We start from the raw sequence: 20,176 nt of genomic DNA, 5'->3' as shown, positions 1-20,176 counted from the left end.
ATTTTATCTACGTCCTTCTTGAAGTGAGGCCTCCAGAACTGCACACAGTACTCTAGGTGTGGTCTGACCAGTGCCGTATACAATGGGACTATGACTATGACATCTTGTGGTAGGGCATCTGGCAGTGCATTGGGTGTGCGGTACCCTAGCTAGATGACCACGCTCTCGATTCATCCCCATCCAACATATTCAATACCTGGTATTGTTGACGCAGGAAGGGCTCTGAAAGAGAAAGCCTCTCGAGTCAGAATTGCCATGCCTCCTTCCCACCCCGCTGTCCGAGACTGGTGGAGAACAGAGTACCCAGCAGGGACTAGGTCTTTAAGGGCATCAGTTTCACCCTCCCTGGTCCATGTCTCTGTCATGCATGTCAGGTCCGCACTTTGCTCTGCGAAGTGGTTTCACAGGGTGGAGGTTTTGTTCTTTATTGACCTGGCGTTGCATAGCACCAGTGTCAGAAGCAGGTCATTTGCTTTTGCCTCCACCCTAGTGTACCGGGGGATGGGGCGGAGTTTGGAAGGGGCCCGAGTACGGTTGAGAAGTGGGGATTAGCCCCGCTGCCATGCAAGCAACCAGCCTGGCCTTTCCACGCCATGCATAATCAGTTTCAGAGAACTCTGTGCCTCACGGATGAAATGTAGGAAACGTAAAACACTTTGGGTGTCCATTCTTTTTTTATCATTAACAATAAATGGGTTCCAACTGGGGACCTGCTGTGGCATCTCTTCCATGGTGTAATAGAGGCCTCAGATGATCTTCCGGTTCATGTAAATCCTGGGGAGATTTCATTACATCGCCCTGATACCGTATACTCTGACTCATACCAGTTTGTGCTGGAATAAGGTACCATTTGATATATTTTATTACATCCTCCCATGGCTACCTGTTAGAATTTATTTACCTTGGAATGCCAATGCACTCCGATTGATTGGATATCCCCAATGTGGTGCCATTGCACCCACCTACTCCTTTTCCTGGTTCCCACTAAGTTTTTTTAGAAAGTTGATGGAACTGGATGGAGCCTTTGCCTAGCAATGCCTCCCAACTGGGGACTTGTTTTTGTAGATTTCTAAAAACATTGCTTTGCCAGCATGTTGCCACATGGCTCAAGAAGGTAAGCAACAGCAGCCATTTTGTGCTGTGCATGGTGCCCACAGACTCAAATGGTTGGGGATCCCTACCATATATCAAACATGAGCAGGAGCAAGGACATTTGCCATTCATATGTGGAATTTCAAATCTCCCCTGAATAGGCAAGGGAATTAGGCATCACTCCGGAAGTATGAGATGGTCATCTTCTTCCTCTTTACCCCCCCCCCCCCTCAATTGTGGTTCTTGCAGGAGTACCTGGACCTGTCAGTGCCTTTTGAGCAGTATTCCCCGGTGGGTCAGGAGACCCCCAGTGCGTACTCATCAGGAGATGATTCTGTCTTTGCGCACGATCTTCTGTCCGATGAGCCTTGTCCTCCAAAACATCAAGCCAACAGCATCATCCTGACATGATGGCAGATAGACCTCAGGAGGGGGGAAAAGAAACTTTTGAATGTATCTATGGTTGAGGCCCAAAATAAACTCCATGGAACCGTAGGGCACATATTTCCCCATTGCGTTAACAAAGCAAGCCAAGAAGTGGGGTTTGTGCTGAAGATGCCCGTTTTCCCCCCCAAGAGAGCTGCAGACAGGCAAGCAGAACGCCGTGTGTCCAAAAGACTGTCGCACCTTCAGCCTCCAGCGTGATTTCCAGCGTCACCTTCCCCAGCCTGTAATAGGTGGAGGGAAGGAGGAGGAATCCATTGTCTGCCTTTTATGAGAAAAGCGCGCAAAGAATGTAGCCTTTGTTTCGTTATGCAGTGGGTACCAGAATCTTTTTGTGGAGATCAAAAGCCACATTGCTTGCAAGGGCTTATACACCTGTATATCTATTTTTTAATTTATTGGAGGGGGGAACATGACGGTCATTCTGAAGTCAATCACTTTTACAATACATGCATCATAAAAAGTTGGTTGGGTTTGAACATGGCATAGAATAGCTAGTTCTTGTGCTACAAGCAAGAATGGAGTAAATGAAAATATGCCTAAGCACAACCATCGCCCGGGATAGCCTGGACTAGCCCACTCTTGTCAGAACTCAAGTTAAGCAGGGGCGGCCCTGGTTGCTATTTGGATGGGAGTCTGCCACACAGGGCCACTGCACAGAGGGAGGCAATGGAAAATCACCTCTGAACATTTCTTGCCTTGAAAAGCCTATAGAGCTGCCTGAGTTCTGAGGTCACGTTTGTATACAAGCATGTTGTGGTTACTCAGTTCTAAATTATTCCAGGGTAATAGTTTAAAATTCATAAACACTGGACCCAAATCCTGGCTCCTATATATAATATTGCTGGATTGGGGCCTAAAAGTTCTCTCAACAAATTTCCCTTGATATCTGGGTTTTTCCCCCTACTGATCAATCAGTACTTGGAGAAAATAATTACGGGTACCTGAAGGTAATTGCCTATATATAGTAAAAAGATTTATTCACTAAAGTTGTGTATATAACTATAAGTGTGAGTGTGTATAGGGGTCTAATGTAAATGCAGCTAACAACAAGACCGAAAGAGAAATTTTGCAAATAAGAGAGTTTCTAAATTAGGATATAATGATTGAGCAAAGATATTTTCTTTATACCTTGCCTGTTTTTTTATTATATTAACATGTATATTTGTAAAATTATTTATAGACATTAACATCTCTTTTTTTTGTTAGAATGGTTTAGCATTAATGTATACATTTAATTTTTTACCATTTGAAGTTCTAACTTATTGAAAGTGGGAGAAATTATATTAATCAATACGTTTCCTCTGCGTTTACAGGAAATTTTAAGAGAATGTATAGGTAGATGTATAGTCACTTAACAATATGCAATACTATATATTCTTTTGTTCTTAACAAAGAAATAAATTCTAGATTATAGTGAGCATTCAGCCTATAATACAGTAGTGGAAAACCCAAAACAAATGACAGGAGAAATTATTTTAACTTCTGTATAAGAGCCAATAAAACTGTCATCAATTTTACCACTGTGTATTAAGGCGGTATGAGTGTATCTTTTTTCCTTTTTAATGAAAATATTCTTTGTGGTTAATAAATATGCAAGCAGAACTGCAATATTCACTGGAAATGAATTTGAATTTTCCTCTTACCAATCTGTGTGTGTGTTTTAATGTTGGAGAAAAACTAGCTCAGCAAAATAATAATTTAAATCTAATTGTAAGGGAGATTTGGACTATTTTTGAGGCTGGCATTTTCTTTGTTTTGAGGCCAGAAGCTTCTGGCTAGCAAATCTATCTTTGGCTTTATGTGCCTGGTAATGCTGTCAAAATGCTTTCAATAAATACCAGGCACAGAATCGAGTGAGAGGAACAATGGAATTGCATTTGCATGACACTTTTAAGTTCTTAGTGCCTCATCAGGCTCCAGGGGTCTCTAGAGGTCTTTTCTTGCCCCTCTGCAGATTAGTTGTGAAAAGTGGCCCTTAGCCCTGAGTTGGGCTCATGCTGGTAACACCATAAGGATTTTATCAGTATATTTAATTTATAGTCAAAATATCAAAGACAAGTTTAGGCTTTTTTTTTTTTTACGAATACTTTCTAAAATAATTTTGATATTTTTCTTACTATGTCTCTTATTTGGATAAATTCCAAGAATCTGAAAATTGCTATTCCTGTCCAGAGTGATGTATAAAGGTGTGCCTACATTCATTCAATATTATAAATGTATATGCGCACATGCATATACACACTCACATATATAATTTATCTTTTACAAAGAAGTATTTGGTTGTAAACTGATTCTTTTTAATATTTCTTATGCGGTTCTTATATAACTTCATAGCCAGGATTTTAAAAGTTCATGCTTTGAACCAAGAAGATGCTTGTCAAATTAGTATGGGCTTGTTACATGGGCAGTGTGTTTGGATGTGTCGTATGTATGTAGGTGTGGGTGTAACCCTGAATTAATGTATTCTGGTTGCTGTATTTTTATTTGCTTGACAGTACAACTGTGGAACGTGCAAAAATGTTTATTTTGTGTTTATTTTGCTCTCGTTTACTTGGCAAAAAAAAATAAAATATCAAGAATACTTGGATGTGATCTCTCCTTTCCCTGAAATTGTTGAATCTATTTGACAATAAATTTTCACATATGTATTTATTTAGCTTTATTTATATTCATACTGCCTTTTCTCCCAATGGGGGCCCTAAATGGCTTATATCAGAATCTGTTCCATTTTCTCTTCACAACAGCCCTGTGAGGTAGGGGAGGCTGAGAGTGTGTGACTGGCCCAAGGTCACTCAGCAAACTTCCTTGGTACAGTGGAGATTTGGATCATGGTATCCACCAACATTAATCCTGTCCCCCCCCCCCCCAAAAAAAGAAAAGGTTTTAGAAATTGGGCAGGGGCAGATGGGACTTTTCTCCAGCATGACTTCAGATTGTTCACTGGCGAATTGATTCACTCTGCAGATTTTTTAAAACATTGCTTTAACAGCAGCTGCAACCACAGCACAAGAAGGTAAACTGTAGTAGCCATTTTGTAGCTGGCTCTGCCTCATGCAGCAGCCATTTTGTGGCTGCATCCCACACACTGTATCAGAATTCCAAAGATGTCTGCAGGTTAAAAAAGGTTCAGGACACATTTATTTCATTTATATTCCACCTTTCTTATTGAGGAGGAGTATTACAGGAGTATTACAGGAGGAGCTCCAGGAGTATTACAAAATGCAGAAAACAATTCAGTAAGATAGCACAAGCCATCCAGTAACAATGCAACTGGACTGGGATTACAGAAATCAGGAGACAAGGCTAGCAGAAAACTCTAAGACATGACATACTCTAAGACATAATGCAGACAGTGGAGTGCAAATAAACTGCAGGGAAACACATAGAACAAACATTGTAATAAACTAGAATCCAGTCGGTTGTAAATGAAGTGGACATGCTACAATGATTGTTTTGATGTACAACCTGCTCTCTGACCAAGTGGCTACTCTTAGAACAGAATAATGAGAAACAAAGGTTTCCAGTTGGTAAAAGTGTCAGGCAGGGTTCCATTTTGTCCCCCTGTCTCTTCAAGCTATATGTAGAACATAAAAGAAAAGATGAACTAGTTTTAGATTAAGGTGGAGAGAAAGTTGGTGGAAGGAACTTTAAAAATTAGATAGGCAGATGATAGCAGATTACTGGCAGAAGATAGCAAAGAAGTGACTAGTGCTGAAGGTTAAAGCTGAAAGAACCGAATAAGATTTTAGCTGAATATCAAGAAGACAAAAGTCATGCCTACTGGGAAATCTCACAACTTGAAGGGGTGTTAGGGTGGGCTGAGTCCGGGATCAAAACTCCTGGATTGGCCCCTTGGTCCCGGACTGACAAGTGGAGGGGCCAATCGGAAGTCGCAAAGCCAGGTAGGTGATTTCAGTAAAGCTTTTGATAAGGTTCCCCATGATGTTCTGATGGATAAATTGGAAGACTGCAATCTGGATTTTCAGATAGTTAGGTGGATAGGGAATTGGTTAGAGAACCGCACTCAAAGAGTTGTTGTCAATGGTGTTTCATCAGGCTGGAGGTGAGTAGCTGGGTACCTCAGGGCTCAGGGCTCGGTCTGGTACTTTTTAACATATTTATTAATGATCTAGATGAAGGGGTGGAGGGACTAATCAACTTTGCAGATGACACCAAATTGGAAGGGCTGGCAAATACTCCGGAAGATAGAGACAGTTTAACGAGATCTGAACACAATGGAAAAATGGGCAAATGAGAACAAGATGCAATTTAATAAAGATAAGTGTAAAGTTCTGCATCTGGGTCAGAAAAATGAAAAGCATGCCTACTGGATGGGGGATACGCTTCTAGGTAACACTATGTATGAACAAGACCTTGGGGTACTTGTGGATAGTAAACTAAACATGAGCAGGCAGTAAAAAAAGGTGAATGCCATTTTGGGCTGTATCAACAGGGGCATCACATCAAAATCACAAGATGTCATAGTCCCATTGTATACGGCACTGGTCAGACCACACCTGCCTGTTGCAGCTTCTGCCATGCATATTTGGTCAGTCTCTAAAGCTTAACAATCATATTTCTTTTATAAAAACTGTGGACTTTGGCTCAGGCAGGAAAGCGTTAATTTCTATTCACGGTATTACTTTTGGCGCCTTGCCCAAGAGCAACCTCACCATCTCTGAACTCAGGTGAGACTCAATTGGAAGAGTTGCCTTCTAGGAGGCTCCTAAATGATTTCTACTTGATATGCAGCAACAAAGCCTTGAGCAAAGGTGGGGACAGGCAAATTAATTAGTGTGTGGCAAGTTTATAAAATGCTCTCCATTCAGGCACTCGTATTAATGGACAAAAACTGTCTACAGAATCATGAAACATGGTTGCAAAGGAAACATCCCAGGACAGGGCTGCTCCAGCCCGTCACACTACTGGAAACTAAAATCGGAACCTGGAGACAGTTTCTTCCATGTCCTGCATTGATGGTTGGTTACTGGCCTCAGTTTATTTGATTGGGGGGGGGGATTAAAGGGAGAAACGTAGGAGGTGGGGGTGAGGTCAAAGACTGGGACATAACTTCCATGTGTGTGACAGAAATGCTGGATTTCCCCAGAAACAAACTGTGAGTTACCATCCATGGAAAATTAAAACAGTCACTGCAGACAAGTTACATCTTTAACACTTTGCTCTATTATATAATTGTGAAAAGCCCTCCTGGGCCCTGTCCGTGTCTGGATTGGCCTGGCCCCGCTGGCACTCACCCCCAACAGCCCAGTCAGGCTCCATCTCCCACCCAATCAGGGTGTCTCCCACCGCTGAGTGCCACGTCCAACAACTCTGCCTCAGACCACTGACAGAGCTGGCAGGAGGCTGGTGACTGCGCTCCCTCCCCCCCTCCCCCTCCCTTCAGGCCTGCTGGGAAGGAGCCTCTGACAGGCCCTGACTGAGGGGAGGGAGGCCTTTCCAAGAGCAACGCAGAGGAGTCTGTGGGGGTACTTGTGCTTTCCTTTGGGGGGGGGGGAAAGCTTCCTCTTTCTGCTTAATAGTTGACTGACAGAAAAGCCCCTTCTCACTTAAAATACTTCTGCCTCGCTGCCGGAGGGAAGATGCAGCCAAGCTATGCATGTCTCTTCTCCACCACTTCCAATAAAGTGTTTAATTTATATTAGTAACACTTTGGAGTCTGTATTCTTCATGAAACCCATAGGAATAAGAGCCTCTGTCTTAAAGGGATTTAATTAACATAGTGCCACTTGACAAGTCATTTAGAATCATGGAAGGGGCCATACAGGCCATCTAGCCTAACTCCCTGCTTAATGCAGGATCAGCCTAAAGAATCCAGGGCAAGTATCTGTCCAGCCACAGACTGAGGACTGCCAGTGAGGAGGAGCTCACCACCTCCTGAGGCAGCCCATTCCTCTGCTGAAATAGACTCCTAAAGGGGGGAAGGGGCCATGCAGGATCAGCCTAAAGATTCCAGGATAAGTATATGTCCAGCTGCAGCCTGAAGACCACCATTGAGGGGGAGCTCACCACCTCCTTAGGCAGCTCATTCCACTCCTGAACTGCTTGGACTGTGATTTTTTTTTTTTTTGTCAATTTGGAATACTTCATGCAATTCTTCTCACCATAACTCAAATAGGACATTGCAGAGCTGGAAAAAGTACAGAGAGGGTAACCAATATTATTAGAGGACTAGAGCACTTTTCTCAGGAGAAGAGGCTCTGGCACTTTTCAGTTTAGGACATACTGAGGGATGGATACGATGCAGGTTTGTAAAATTATGCATAAGGTGGAGGGAGTTTTCAAAGAGAAGTTCATCTCCCAAAATATTACAACTCAAGGGCATCCAATGAAGCTGATAATAGGTTCAGGAAAGACAGAAAGAAATGAGGGTTTAAAATGTGGAATTTGCTGCCATAGCATGCAATGATTGCTTAGGCAATTTAAAAAGATTAGATGCCTGGAGGAGACACTTATCAATTGTGACAGGCGGCAGCATCCAGGAAGGCCTCTGTGCTCAGTTGCTGAACCTCCAGATGAAGTGGTCGGCCACTGTGTGTGTCAGGAGGCTGGACTAGATTGGCCACTATCTTTTTTTTGCGCTGCCAAACACAGCTTTATAAAATTTACTTTGTGATCCAGCAGGGCTCTTCTGATGTTCTGACATTGAATCATAGAATCATAGAGTTGGAAGGGGCCATATAGGCCATCTAGTCCAAATCCCTGGTCAACACAGGATCAGCCCAAAGCATCCTAAAACATCCAAGAAAAGTGTGCATCCAACCTTTGCTTGAAGACTGCCAGTGAGGGGGAGCTCACCACCTCCTTAGGCAGCCTATTCCACTGCTGAACTACTCTGACTGTGAACAATTCTTTCCTGATATCTAGCCTATATCGTTGTACTTGCAGTTTAAACCCATTACTGCGTGTCCTTTCCTCTGAAGCCAACGGAAACAGCATCCTGCCCTCCTCCAAGTGACAACCTTTCAAATACTTAAAGATGGCTATCATGTCCCCTCTCAACCTCCTTTTCTCCAGGCTGAACATTCCCAAGACCCTCAACCTATCTTCATAGGACTTGGTTCCTTGGCCCCAGATCATCCTCGTCGCTCTCCTCTGTACCCTCTCAATTTTATCTACGTCCTTCTTGAAGTGAGGCCTCCAGAACTGCACATAGTACTCCAGGTGTGGTCTGACCAGAGCCGTATACAATGGGACTATAACATCTTGTGATTTTGATGTGATGCCTCTGTTGATACAGCCCAAAATGGCATTTGCCTTTTTTACCGCTGAATCACACTGCCTGCTCATGTTTAGTTTACAATCCACAAGTACCCCAAGGTCTCGTTCACACACAGTGTTACCTAGAAGTGTATCCCCCATCCAGTAGGCATACTTTTCATTTTTCTGACCCAGATGCAGAACTTTACACTTATCTTTATTAAATTGCATCTAGTTCTCATTTGCCCATTTTTCCATTGTGTTCAGATCTCGTTGAACTCTGTCTCTATCTTCCAGAGTATTTGCCAGTCCTCCCAATTTGGTGTCATCTGCAAACTTGATGAGTAGTTCCTCCACCCCCTCATCTAGATCATTAATAAATATGTTAAAAAGTACCGGATCGAGCACCGAGCCCTGAGGTACCCCACTACTCACCTCCCTCCAGTCTGATGAAACACCATTGACAACAACTCTTTGAGTGCGGTTCTCTAACCAATTCTCTATCCACCTAACTATCTGAAAATCCAGATTGCAGTCCTTCAATTTATCCATCAGAACATCATTGGTTAGACATGGGGAGATATTGATGGCATGGTCAGCCCAAATGCAGCCATGATGGGTTTTTTGCTGTTCCACAGTTCAAATGGTGTCGCCTAAGCAATGGGCAGCTTCACACACAATAAAACACTTTCAATTCACTCTCAGTGCATTTTGCCACTGTATTTACTGTATGAAACAGCAGAATCCACTTGTCAACAGTTGCTGAAATGTATTGAAACTGCATTATTTAGAATTTACGGAAATGCCCATAATCTGTTTTGAAGGCAGTTAGCAAAAGCAATAGCTTTTCCCAATATCTGTTATTTTTACATGAAGGAGCGTACAGCTAGACATTTCAGTGATATTATAGGTCTTTCTGTTAGTCCATTACTTCCTGGGGTGTACAAGATCTAACTTGGTGATCTATTCCATGTCCTGACAAGTAGTTTCTCATCCCACCTGCTATATATTTCCCTCTATCATCCATCTGGATTATTGGTGGCTTTCTTTGGTAACTCTTGCTAATCCCTGCCACACACACCTGAATTTTTTCCAGAACCTTTTGTCCAGGTAGGTGAATTTCAAATAATCACCAATTAGGTAAAAGGTAAAGGTATCCCCTGTGCAAGCACCGAGTCATGTCTGACCCTTGGGGTGACGCCCTCTAGCGTTTTCATGGCAGAGTCAATAAGGGGTGGTTTGCCAGTGCCTTCCCCAGTCATTACCATTTACCCCCCAGCAAGCTGGGTCCTCATTTTACCGACCTCGGAAGGATGGAAGGCTGAGTCGACCTTGATCTGGCTCCTGGGATTGAACTCCCAGCCTCATGGGCAAACAGCTTCAGACAATATTTCTGCCGCTTAGCACTCTGCGCCACAAGAGTCTCTTACCAATCAGGTTAGTACATACTAATTTCCACTTGGTGTTTGAGTTTTCTTTGGCTCTAGGGGGCACTGTGTTTCACTTGTACCATATGGGATAAAACTTTATCCGGTCCCTGTTTCTTTCACCCAGCATGCAACATCACATTTTTCTCATAAGCATCTTTTTTGTTAGGTTTCTCCATTCAAGTTTGGCTTCTTGTCAATTTTTGCGCTGCCAAACACAGCTTTATAAAATTTACTTTGTGATATTCAAAACTATACAGATTAGGTTTTACACTTAAATCAGCCATAAAAACATCTCTCTATATCAAACGTTGTCTCCCCCTTTTCCCCATTTCTCTTACAGAAAGACTCCAGTTAATTACAAACACTCCTGCTGCCACCTGCTGGCAGCTCTGAAAACGTGTCACAGATCTGTTGCTTTTAGAGATAATGCACCAGCCTTTTGTATGACAATATTATGAAATTATTTGGGAATTACCGTACATGAAGGGCAGTTTTGTTTGATCTGCCCACAAAAATAGCGTTTCCCTTCTGGCATTCATTTGAGCTGACTGACCAGACTTAATTCCTCTGTGGTCTCTACATGTGTGTTTCTCTTCTGGTCTTTGTGGAAAATGCAGTCAAGTCACAGGGGATGTGGCAATCCTGTAGTGTTCTCTCACTGAACATCAGTGGTTTTGCCTGGCCCACTTCTGCAGAGCAACCCTGGGCTTTGTTTTGAGCTACCACTTACTAATCCTGACTGACCCTTATTTGAGGGTTGGTAACTCTGACAGGCAAACTTGGGGAAGAGAAGAATTTGGGTACAGGCCATCTTATTCAAGGCAGTCCTGGAACGGACAATGAGGAAGATGGTCTCCTGTTCTAACAATGAACATCTGGTTTGCTTTCCACTAAGGTTGCCATGAGCTCTGCTCGATGAAGTATCTGCACATCAGGAGCTTGATCAAGGAGCTGCTTTAGTGACATTCTAGTTTCAGAGTTTCCATGAGGCTGGGATTTCGATGAGGCTCAAGGTCGACTCAGCCTTCCATCCTTCTGGAGTTGGGAAAATGAGTACCCAGCTTGCTGCTGGGGGGTAAACGGTAATGACTGGGGAAGGCACTGGCAAACCACCCCGTATTGAGTCTGCCATGAAAACGCTAGAGGGCGTCACCCCAAGGGTCAGGCATGACTCGGTGCTTGCACAGGGGATACCTTTACCTTTACCTAGTTTCAGACAGGCTTCTTAGATTATGTTTTAAATGTTAGAAGACATACGGGAAAATGGTCCTTGACTGGTTCATTTGTAATGAGGCTCAGTCAGTCAGTCAAACTTTATTACAGTCGTTCAGACCAAGTTATGTGAAGTTAATACATAAAAGACCAAAATAATATGGTCATCCTTATCCATTGTTGTTCCTCTATATATTTCCAAGTTGGAATAGGGCCAATCAGGGTGCAGCCAGTTTTGTCCTGATTGGCCCTGCCCCTGTGGCTCCCGCCCTCTGTTCCTGGACTCTAGCCTCTTTGCTCTCAGACACCTCAATGCCTGGAGCCAGCAGCAGATGAGAGGGCCCTGGACAAAGGCTCATGGTGGAGAGCTTGCTATCGAGGCCTTCTTGGCCTGCTAGGCTGGGCCTGCTGACGAGGGCCTCCCGGCCTGCTGACTGCCTGCTAAGGAGCTCTGTCTCAGCCCTGCTAACAAGCTGCCCATCCCCTGCCCGCCCCACATGATTTGGCTGCAAGCTGCCACCCAAAGCCACCTTAAGCTGCCTGGCCAGGGGCCAGGGGAGGGCCCATTCTTAGGAACAGGCTTTGAAGCTAGTTAATATAATACAATTTAAAACAGATCATAAAATAGAACTTAAAACGATGCTACTTTAGAGCATCAGATTTTTATGGCAGCAGCACAAAACGTAGCCAGGTGAGTTGTCACCTGGGGGGACTCCTCACTTAGCAGCCTCTTTGCTCGATCTACATCATGATGTTCTGGCAACTTTTTAAGGAGTGGTTCAATCAAGTTGCTTCGAATGTCTACATAAGCAGGGCAGTGGAACAATATCTGCTCTCCTGTATCAATTTCACCACTCCCACAAAAGCATTGTCTCAGTGTAAGGGGAATGTTCTTATAGCGACCCTCAACAAGAACTGAAGGATGAGGCTCAAACAGAGTCAACTGAACATGTACAATTCAAATGTAAGTTGTACAATCACATTCGATTAGGACAACTTCGGTTGTCACTGAATGTCCAGAGTCTTCTCAGATACCAACTGTGATCTAACAAGAAAGAACTTACTTGTTCTTATTTGCGAACTATTCTTGTGTGGCTACTAGAATGAGAAAAAGCCGGTCTAACATTTCATAAAGCATTAAGACTGAAATAAGAATAGCTAAAATCGTTAACAGCTAATTTAAATTTAAATTTTGTAACCTGGTGATTAATCCTGTATTATTTGTCCTTTCTTATTGGTGGCCAATGGCTGTAATTAAAGATCGGATTTGATTTGACTGGTCTGCTTGGTGTAGCCGTTAGGAGTGTGGACTTCTAATCTGTCGAGCTGAGTTTGATTATGCCCCCCCCCATGTGGCCAGCTGGGTGACCTTGGGCTCACCACAGCACTGATAAAGGTGTTCTGAGCAGGGCTCCCGCAGCCTTAGCTACCACACAGGGTGTCTCTTGGAAGGGAAGGGAAGGGAAGGGAAGGGAAGGGAAGGGAAGGGAAGGGAAGGGAAGGGAAGGGAAGGGAAGGGAAGGGAAGGGAAGGGAAGGGAAGGGAAGGGAAGGGAAGGGGATTGTAAGCTGCTTTGAGACTCCTTTGAGTGGAGAAAAGTGGCATATAAGAACCAATTCTTTCCGGAACCTGCAAGACAGTCACATCAGTTGGATCCTAGAGCTATCTCATCTACTTTTTCATCCACCATAGCCTTCAAAGTTTTCCAGTCTGTCTTTCAAACACTTCTAGCAATGCCTCACCCATAACCTCACAGCCTAGTTTAGCTGGTTGAAAGGATGGCTCCCCATACAGCTTTCTCCATCTGCTTCATGGCCCTCGGGAGAACATGTTGGCACAAGACACAGAAGAGGAATGGAATTCCCCCAAAGGGGCTGGTGGGTCCCTGCTGCAGTTGTCAGAACTTGAGGGCAAAGCAAAACACCCTCGGTGTCAGATTTGTCCCCATTAAGTGAAATGTTGGCTCATGGCCCCTCTTTTGAGAAGTCAAAGCTGGCAGCCATCTTCTAGCAACCAGCAACTTTGCACCCAAGGAAACCAGCCCTGATCTTGAAAGATGATGTTAGGACTGCAGCTAGTCATGCTCTCCAAGGCGTCACAGCCTCTTGACAGTGTTGGTCACATTAGATTGGGGGTGGAGTTGAAAAGTGCTGTCAATACCAAAGGTTCTGTCAAGTTTTCAAAGCAAGAAGCCCTTGCCTGCCTCCGAACAGCAGCCCTGTACTTCCTTGGTGGTCCCCCATCCAGCCGATACTGCTTTAGCTTCGGAATCTGCTGATATAAGGCTGGCCTGGACCATTTAGGTCAGGGTCCCCACAGTCCGTCCTTCCAAAATGCATTCCTTTTTATAAAGAAATGCTTGGACAGGAATGCTAAGTGCTCCATTGCATTGACAAGTCGTTGGCTTTAGCTTAAAGCTCTCCTGATGAAATTGAATCAGAACTATCAGCAGAAACCATCATGCCTTTAAAACTGTGTTTTATAGTCTCTGGAAATCTGAAGCTGATTTTTTCCCCTTTAGGCAAAGACATGTATCAACACAACAGTGGCCGCATTTCTGACTTCTTAATCATCCACCCGTACGCAGGCAGGGTGTGCCTCAGTCAGCGTCTCTCTGAAGCTGTGCTCCAAGGGAACATCAATATGAAATTGCAAAGGGCAGGTTGTCACTTGTCACGCATGTCCTGTGGAAACATCAAAGTTCCTACCCAGGTATTTTGAAATATCAAAAATAATTTTGGGAGGGGAGGTAGAACTAGCCTACATTAAAAGAAGCCATTGGCCCTATTATAAAAATAAATAATCTGACTGATAACTCTGAAGTAGGCCAGAGAGCTAACTTATTCATGATATTAGTAAAATAGTCAAAGGCCTGTAGCAGCTAAAATGGAAGAGTAGCCAATGAACACAGAGGACACCAGAACAGAAATGCCAGTTTACCGGCATCAGGGTGTCAAAGTCTAGCTGGATCCTGTAAGTGAAGAACTGATTATTACTTGGATGAGAGACCGCCAAGAAAGTCCAGGGATGATCAATAGAGGCATGCAGTGGCCAACCTCCTGTGAACATTTTATTTATTTTATTTATTTAGATTTCTATAAATCTCTTGCCTTGAACACCCTACTGCATGGCCACAAGTTGGCCATGATCTGAAGGTACATTATGCCACCAACGCCTGTCTGGTGAGTGGCATTCAATAGCTGATAAATTCAGCAAGTCTGATATTGAGAACCCAGAAAAGGTTGTATTTTAAAAACATTCAAGATGAAGAAGAGACGGTTTTTGATGTGGAACCCAGATGCTTTCCAATGTAGATATGCTCTCCTTCACTAGAATTTCCTGACAGGTAAGCCCTTTCCTCACATACAGTGCCACTCCTCCACCTCTTTGATCTATTCTGTTTTTTCTGAACAGTTCATATCCATCCACTATTACATTCCAGTCATGAGAATCATTCCACCAAGTTTCTGTGATGCCTACTAGATCATACCTTTCCATCAGCATGAGAAGTTCCAGCTCTTCCTTTTTATTGCCCATGCTTCGGGCGTTAGTATAAAGACATCTGAATCCTTTTACATTTGGTTCCCTATGAGCTGGCCTTCCTGGTTGGGCTGCCCCCGATCGTTTTCCTTCCATACACTCCCTATGTTGATCGTCTCCTTCCCCTAGTGGCTTAAGCTTAAAGCTCTCCTGATGAATCTCCCCAGGTTCCTGCCAAACACATTCTTCCCCAGTTTCGATAAGTGCAGTCCATCAGGTGCTAGTAGGCCTTCCTCAAGAAAGCCTATCCCATGGTCCCAGAAACCAAATCTCTCCTGCCGGCACCAACTACGCAGCCAGTGATTCACCTCCATTATCTTCCTCTCCTGACGCATTCCTCTTCCCTTGACAGGCAAGATTGAAGAGAATACCACTTGTGCCCCCATTTGCTTGAGCTTCCTCCCCAGATCTTGATAGTCTTTTTTAATAGGAGCGATGGTATTCAGGGACATGTTATTCGTTCCCACATGGACCATCACAAATGGGTAGTGAACCATAGATTTGAAGAGTTTGGGCAGCCGTTCTGAAACATCTTTAATTTTCGCCCCTGGCAAGCAACACACCTCTCGGGTTAGGGGGTCGGGCCCAGCCACATGGTGATCCATTCCTCTTAGCAGGGAGTCTCCAATTACCAGTACTCTCCCTTTTTTTTTTTCTCAGCTCCATTTCCTTCTGTCCCCGTGGCCTCTGTCTTAGACTTTGTTTTGGGACCTCTTCCCTTGTTGACCCTTGCACCTCCTCTGCAAGGGCCTGAAATCTATTCTGGAGCTGCAAAGGCCTCGAGAACTGTCTCGCTCTTCGCCGTTGAGTCTTTTTCCGGGTAGCAATTGGCAGTCCATTAGGTGATAGAGCTGGGTGTCATCAGCATACTGATGGCAACCCAGCCCGAAGCTCTGCACCAGCTGTGCCAGAGGGCGCATAAAGATATTGAACAAAGTGGGGGAGAGAACCGCGACCACAAGGGAGTCTGTTAGAGCGGTTTCTCAGTGGACCAGGCTTCCTCGGGAGGTGGTGGGTTCTCCATCTTTGGAAATTTTTAAACAGAGGTTGGATAGCCATCGATGGAGAGCTGTTTCTGTGAAGGTTCAAGGGGGTGGCAGGTTACAGTGGATGAGCGAATGGGATGTGAGTGTCCTGCATAGTGCAGAGGGTTGGACTAGATGACCCAGGAGGTCCCTTCCAACTCTATGATTCTATGATTCTAACTTTGAACACATTGCAGATATGAGACAGCCTTTAATTGCAGTCCCGTTCGACAGTGTGGTTCATACGGACCTGTCTTGTATTTCCCCCCCCTTAACAGTGGAAACAATCCAGGCCAGAATCAGTGCACTCGAGGGGGCCATGGAAAGGCACAAGCGCGAGTGCGAGGCGTCATGTAAGTTGAAAAAGAGTGGTGGTGTGTCACCCAAAGCTCATTCTTACACATCCAGTTAAAGATCAGCCTGTAGTTACCTCTTCTAGCTGTCTCTGTATCCCATCCACAGTGCAAACCATGCAGACCCTCGTTGCAGAGCTCAGGGGTGCCTCGGAGACACAGAAGCCGCGCAGTGAGGAGTCATGTAAGCTCCCAAGCACTCCTGCTGTATCCTCCCAGCCTAATGCTCACTACCCCACTTAAGTTCCCCGTGACTCATGGATGTCTGGAAATGTCTGGATGTGTGGAAAGCATCTGGGTGAAAATAAGCGAGGAGAAAGTGGAAAGCATCTGGGTGAAAATAAATGAGGGGAAAACAAACAGTGTGGTGGTTGGTGTCTGCTACCGACCGCCTGACCAACGAGCGGATGTGGATGCTGCACTTTGTGATCAGCTTGAGAAAATATCCAAGCGGCAGGACCTTGTCATCATGGGTGACTTCAATTTCCCAGATGTGTGCTGGGAAACTAACTCTGCGAAGCGTCCTCAGTCATGCAACTTTCTGGCTGCCTGGCTGACAATTTCATTTATCAAATGGTAGATGAACCCACAAGAGGTTCAGCCATACTGGACTTAATACTGACCAACAGGCAAGAGTTGGTGGATGAGGTGAAGGAGGTGGGGACCCTAGGGGGAAGTGACCATGTCCTCATAGAATTCCTTTTGAGATGGGGAGCCAAGGAAGCTTGTAGCCAGACGCGGATGTTGAATTTTTGCAGGGCAAACTTTAATAAACTCAGAGACATGATGAGTGTCATACCATGGACGAGAATGCTGGAAGGGAAGGGAGCATGTGAAGGGTGGGCGCTACTCAAACAAGAGCTATTGCATGCTCAATCAATGACTATCCCAGAAAGACGAAAACACTGCAGGAGCTCTAAGAAGCCTATTTGGATGAACAGAGAACTTCAAGAGGAACTAAAAAAGAAAAGGAAAATGTTATGTGAGGAGCAAACGTAAAGTAAAGGAGGCAACAGGCCCACTGTTGGGTGCGGATGGACAAACTCTAATGGAAGATGCAGAAAAAGCAGAAAGTCTTAGTGCCTATTTTACATCTGTTCTTTCCCACAGGCCAAAGGATGTACTACTCACAGTCACAGTAGTTCAGCAGTGGAATAGGCTGCCTAAGGAGGTGGTGAGCTCCCCCTCACTGGCAGTCTTCAAGGAAAGGTTGGATACACACTTTTCTTGGATGCTTTAGGATGCTAGGGCTAATCCTGTGTTGAGCAGGGGGTTGGACTAGATGGCCTTTGTGGCTCCTTCCAACTCTATGATTCTATGATTCTATGGATCCGGTTCAAGGTTTTGGTATTAACCTTTAAGGCTGTACATGAGTTGGGACCCACATACTTGAGGGACCGCCTATCACCCTATTGGTTGTTCCTGGCTCTAGAGAAACATGCCTAGCCTCAACCAGGACCAGGGCCAGGGCTTTTTCGGTCCTGGACCCCACCTGGTGCAATGAGATCCCGGGTGAGCTGGGGGCCCTGCTGGATTTGTCATCTTTCCGCAGGGCATGTAAAACAGAACTCTTCCACCAGGTTTATGGTTGAGTCTGGGGTCTGCAAGGTAGAGCGTTGCCCCCCTGGGTGTCTGAAGTATACATCCCTCCATTCTTTATCACCTTGGCAGGTGGGTGTAGACTGTGATTGGCTGCCGTCATGTTATGTTATGATATTTAATGTCTTTTGACGGGAAATAAACCAAATAACAATAACAATAATAATAACAACAACAACAACAACAACAATAATAGTCAGGAACTTCTTCCGGATGTCTAGATGGAATTTCTTTTGAATTAATTTGCAAATTGATACTTTTAAAAATATGGGGGCGGGGAGTAGCAATGAATAATCATTGTCCAAATGTCATTCTGTAAGATGCCTCTGCCCAGTGGGCTAAACTGAATAAAATGAAGTTCAATAGGGACAAATGTAAAGTTCTGCATTTAGGTAGGAAAAACCAAATACACCAATATAAGATGGGGGAGACTCGTCTTGGCAGTAGCATGTGCAAAAAGGATCCAGGAGTCTTAGTAGACTATATGTTGAACATGAGTCAACAGTGTGACTCGGTGGCTAAAAAGGCCAATGGGAGTCTGGGCTGCATCAAACGGAGTATCGTGTCCAGATCACGGGAGGTGATGGTACAGCTGTACTCTGCTCTGGGTTGGCCTCACTTGGAGTACTGTGTTCAGTTTTGGGCATCCCAATTAAGAGGGATTTTGACAAACTGGAACGTGTCCAGAGGAGGGCAACAAAGATGGTGAGGAGTTTGGATACCAAGCTGTATGAAGAAAGGTTGAGGGAGCTTGGTCTGTTTAGCCTGGAGAGGAGATGACTGAGATGGGATCTGATAACCATCTTCAAGTATTTAAAAGGGTGCCATATGGAGGACACCCATATTCTAAATGGAATTTCTTTTGACTTAATTTCATCCCATTCATTCTGGTCTGTCCCTCTGGGGCAAGAGAGAACAAGTCTGCTCAATCCTCCATATGGCACCCTTTTAAATACTTGAAGATGGTTATCAGATCCCCTCTCAATCGTCTCCTCTCTAGGCTAAACAGACCAAGCTCTTCCCAACCTTTCTTCATATGTCTTGGTCATAATCCATTGGTCATCGTTCCAGCCAGAATTGACAATATTTCCCACCAGTCTGTGGATCTGTCATCCTCCCAGAACTGCCTTGGGAAATGCAAGAGCTTGCAAGAGCTTGCCACCGGATCCTGGCCGCTACGCGTGCCCTCTGTGATCTCCTGTGCATTAGCACCCTTCTAGTGCTTGCCCTTCTCCTGCTCATGGTCAGCATTTGTCTGTATGCCCAAACACGAGCCATCATCCTCGACGCTGTGGCACGAACACGTTGAGCAATGGCCAGCATCTAAGCCACCATGACAGAAATAATCTTCTCCATTTCAACGTTGCGCTGGATACAAGCCACAGGTCAAGGAGAACAAAGAGTGCGGGTGGCCAGGTGTGCATGTGGGTGGATATATGCAGGTAATCTGTGGGCGTGTCTTATAGGCGTTACCGACTGGTGCACATTTATTCCAAAACATAACTTTTTTTGCAGAGGAAAAAAAGGTCTCTCTGAGACAATGAAGAAACACATATTTGTTACTGATGGTGTTTTCGGGGTTTTTTTAAGGGCTTTTCGGGAGCGGGAATCAAGCTCTTCAGTTCATTGGCCGCTCTGTTTGATTGATGGCCAAGAGCAGGCAGAAGCGCAAAAAAATTGAGCCTCCTTTGTGGAGATTCCGGTGAGACCGGAAACTTGTGGGGAATTTAAAAAGCGCTATTGGGAATTAAAAATTCTGCTAAAATTGCTATTTAATGTAGCAATTTTGCAAACAGCAAACATATGGCCACATTTACCAATGTGCAGAATGGACCTGGGTTTTGACGCTTGCTTTGGTTGCTTGGGCCAATCTACCAAACCAACCCCCCAACCCCCAGTCTTTCATGTAGCTATTCCACTCATGTCCAGGGGTTGACTACCTTGGATTTGGATTGCCAACTTCCTGGTAGGGCCTGGGGGAACTCTGGTAGTTACAGCTGATCTCCAGAAGACAGAGATTGGTTCCCCTGGAGGAAAGAGCTGCTGTCGAGGGTAGATTTTATGGCATCACATCCCTCTTGTTCCTGAAATCCACCCATCTCAGGCTCCAGCCACAACTCTCTAGGAATATCTTGACCCAGAATTGGCAGGCCTGCCCAGGTGTGGTCCTTTACAATTTTGTTAATTACAATGGGATTTCAAGGTTGTGAAGCATATATTTGACCAGCAGGGGGCTCTAGAGCCTCACAACAAGGAATCG

At 44.6% G+C, this 20,176-nt stretch overlaps 1 protein-coding gene across 9 annotated transcripts in view; it reads left to right on the top strand.

The window, feature by feature from the left end:
- The window catches only part of FGFR3 (fibroblast growth factor receptor 3), a 148,085-nt gene extending 143,965 nt beyond the window's left edge, over window positions 1-4,120 (top strand). For all 9 annotated transcript variants that reach the window (XM_077350913.1, XM_077350914.1, XM_077350912.1 and 6 more), the window contains exon 17: window positions 1,342-4,120. In XM_077350913.1, the coding sequence (XP_077207028.1) occupies window positions 1,342-1,503 (162 nt within the window). In that variant the 3' untranslated portion in view covers window positions 1,504-4,120. The remainder of the gene's footprint in view (window positions 1-1,341) is intronic.
- Window positions 4,121-20,176: the final 16,056 nt, after the last annotated feature.

Source organism: Paroedura picta, chromosome 8 (genome assembly GCF_049243985.1).
Source record: "Paroedura picta isolate Pp20150507F chromosome 8, Ppicta_v3.0, whole genome shotgun sequence".
Lineage (NCBI taxonomy): Eukaryota > Metazoa > Chordata > Lepidosauria > Squamata > Gekkonidae > Paroedura > Paroedura picta.
This window is presented reverse-complemented; position numbering and strand designations above follow the sequence as displayed.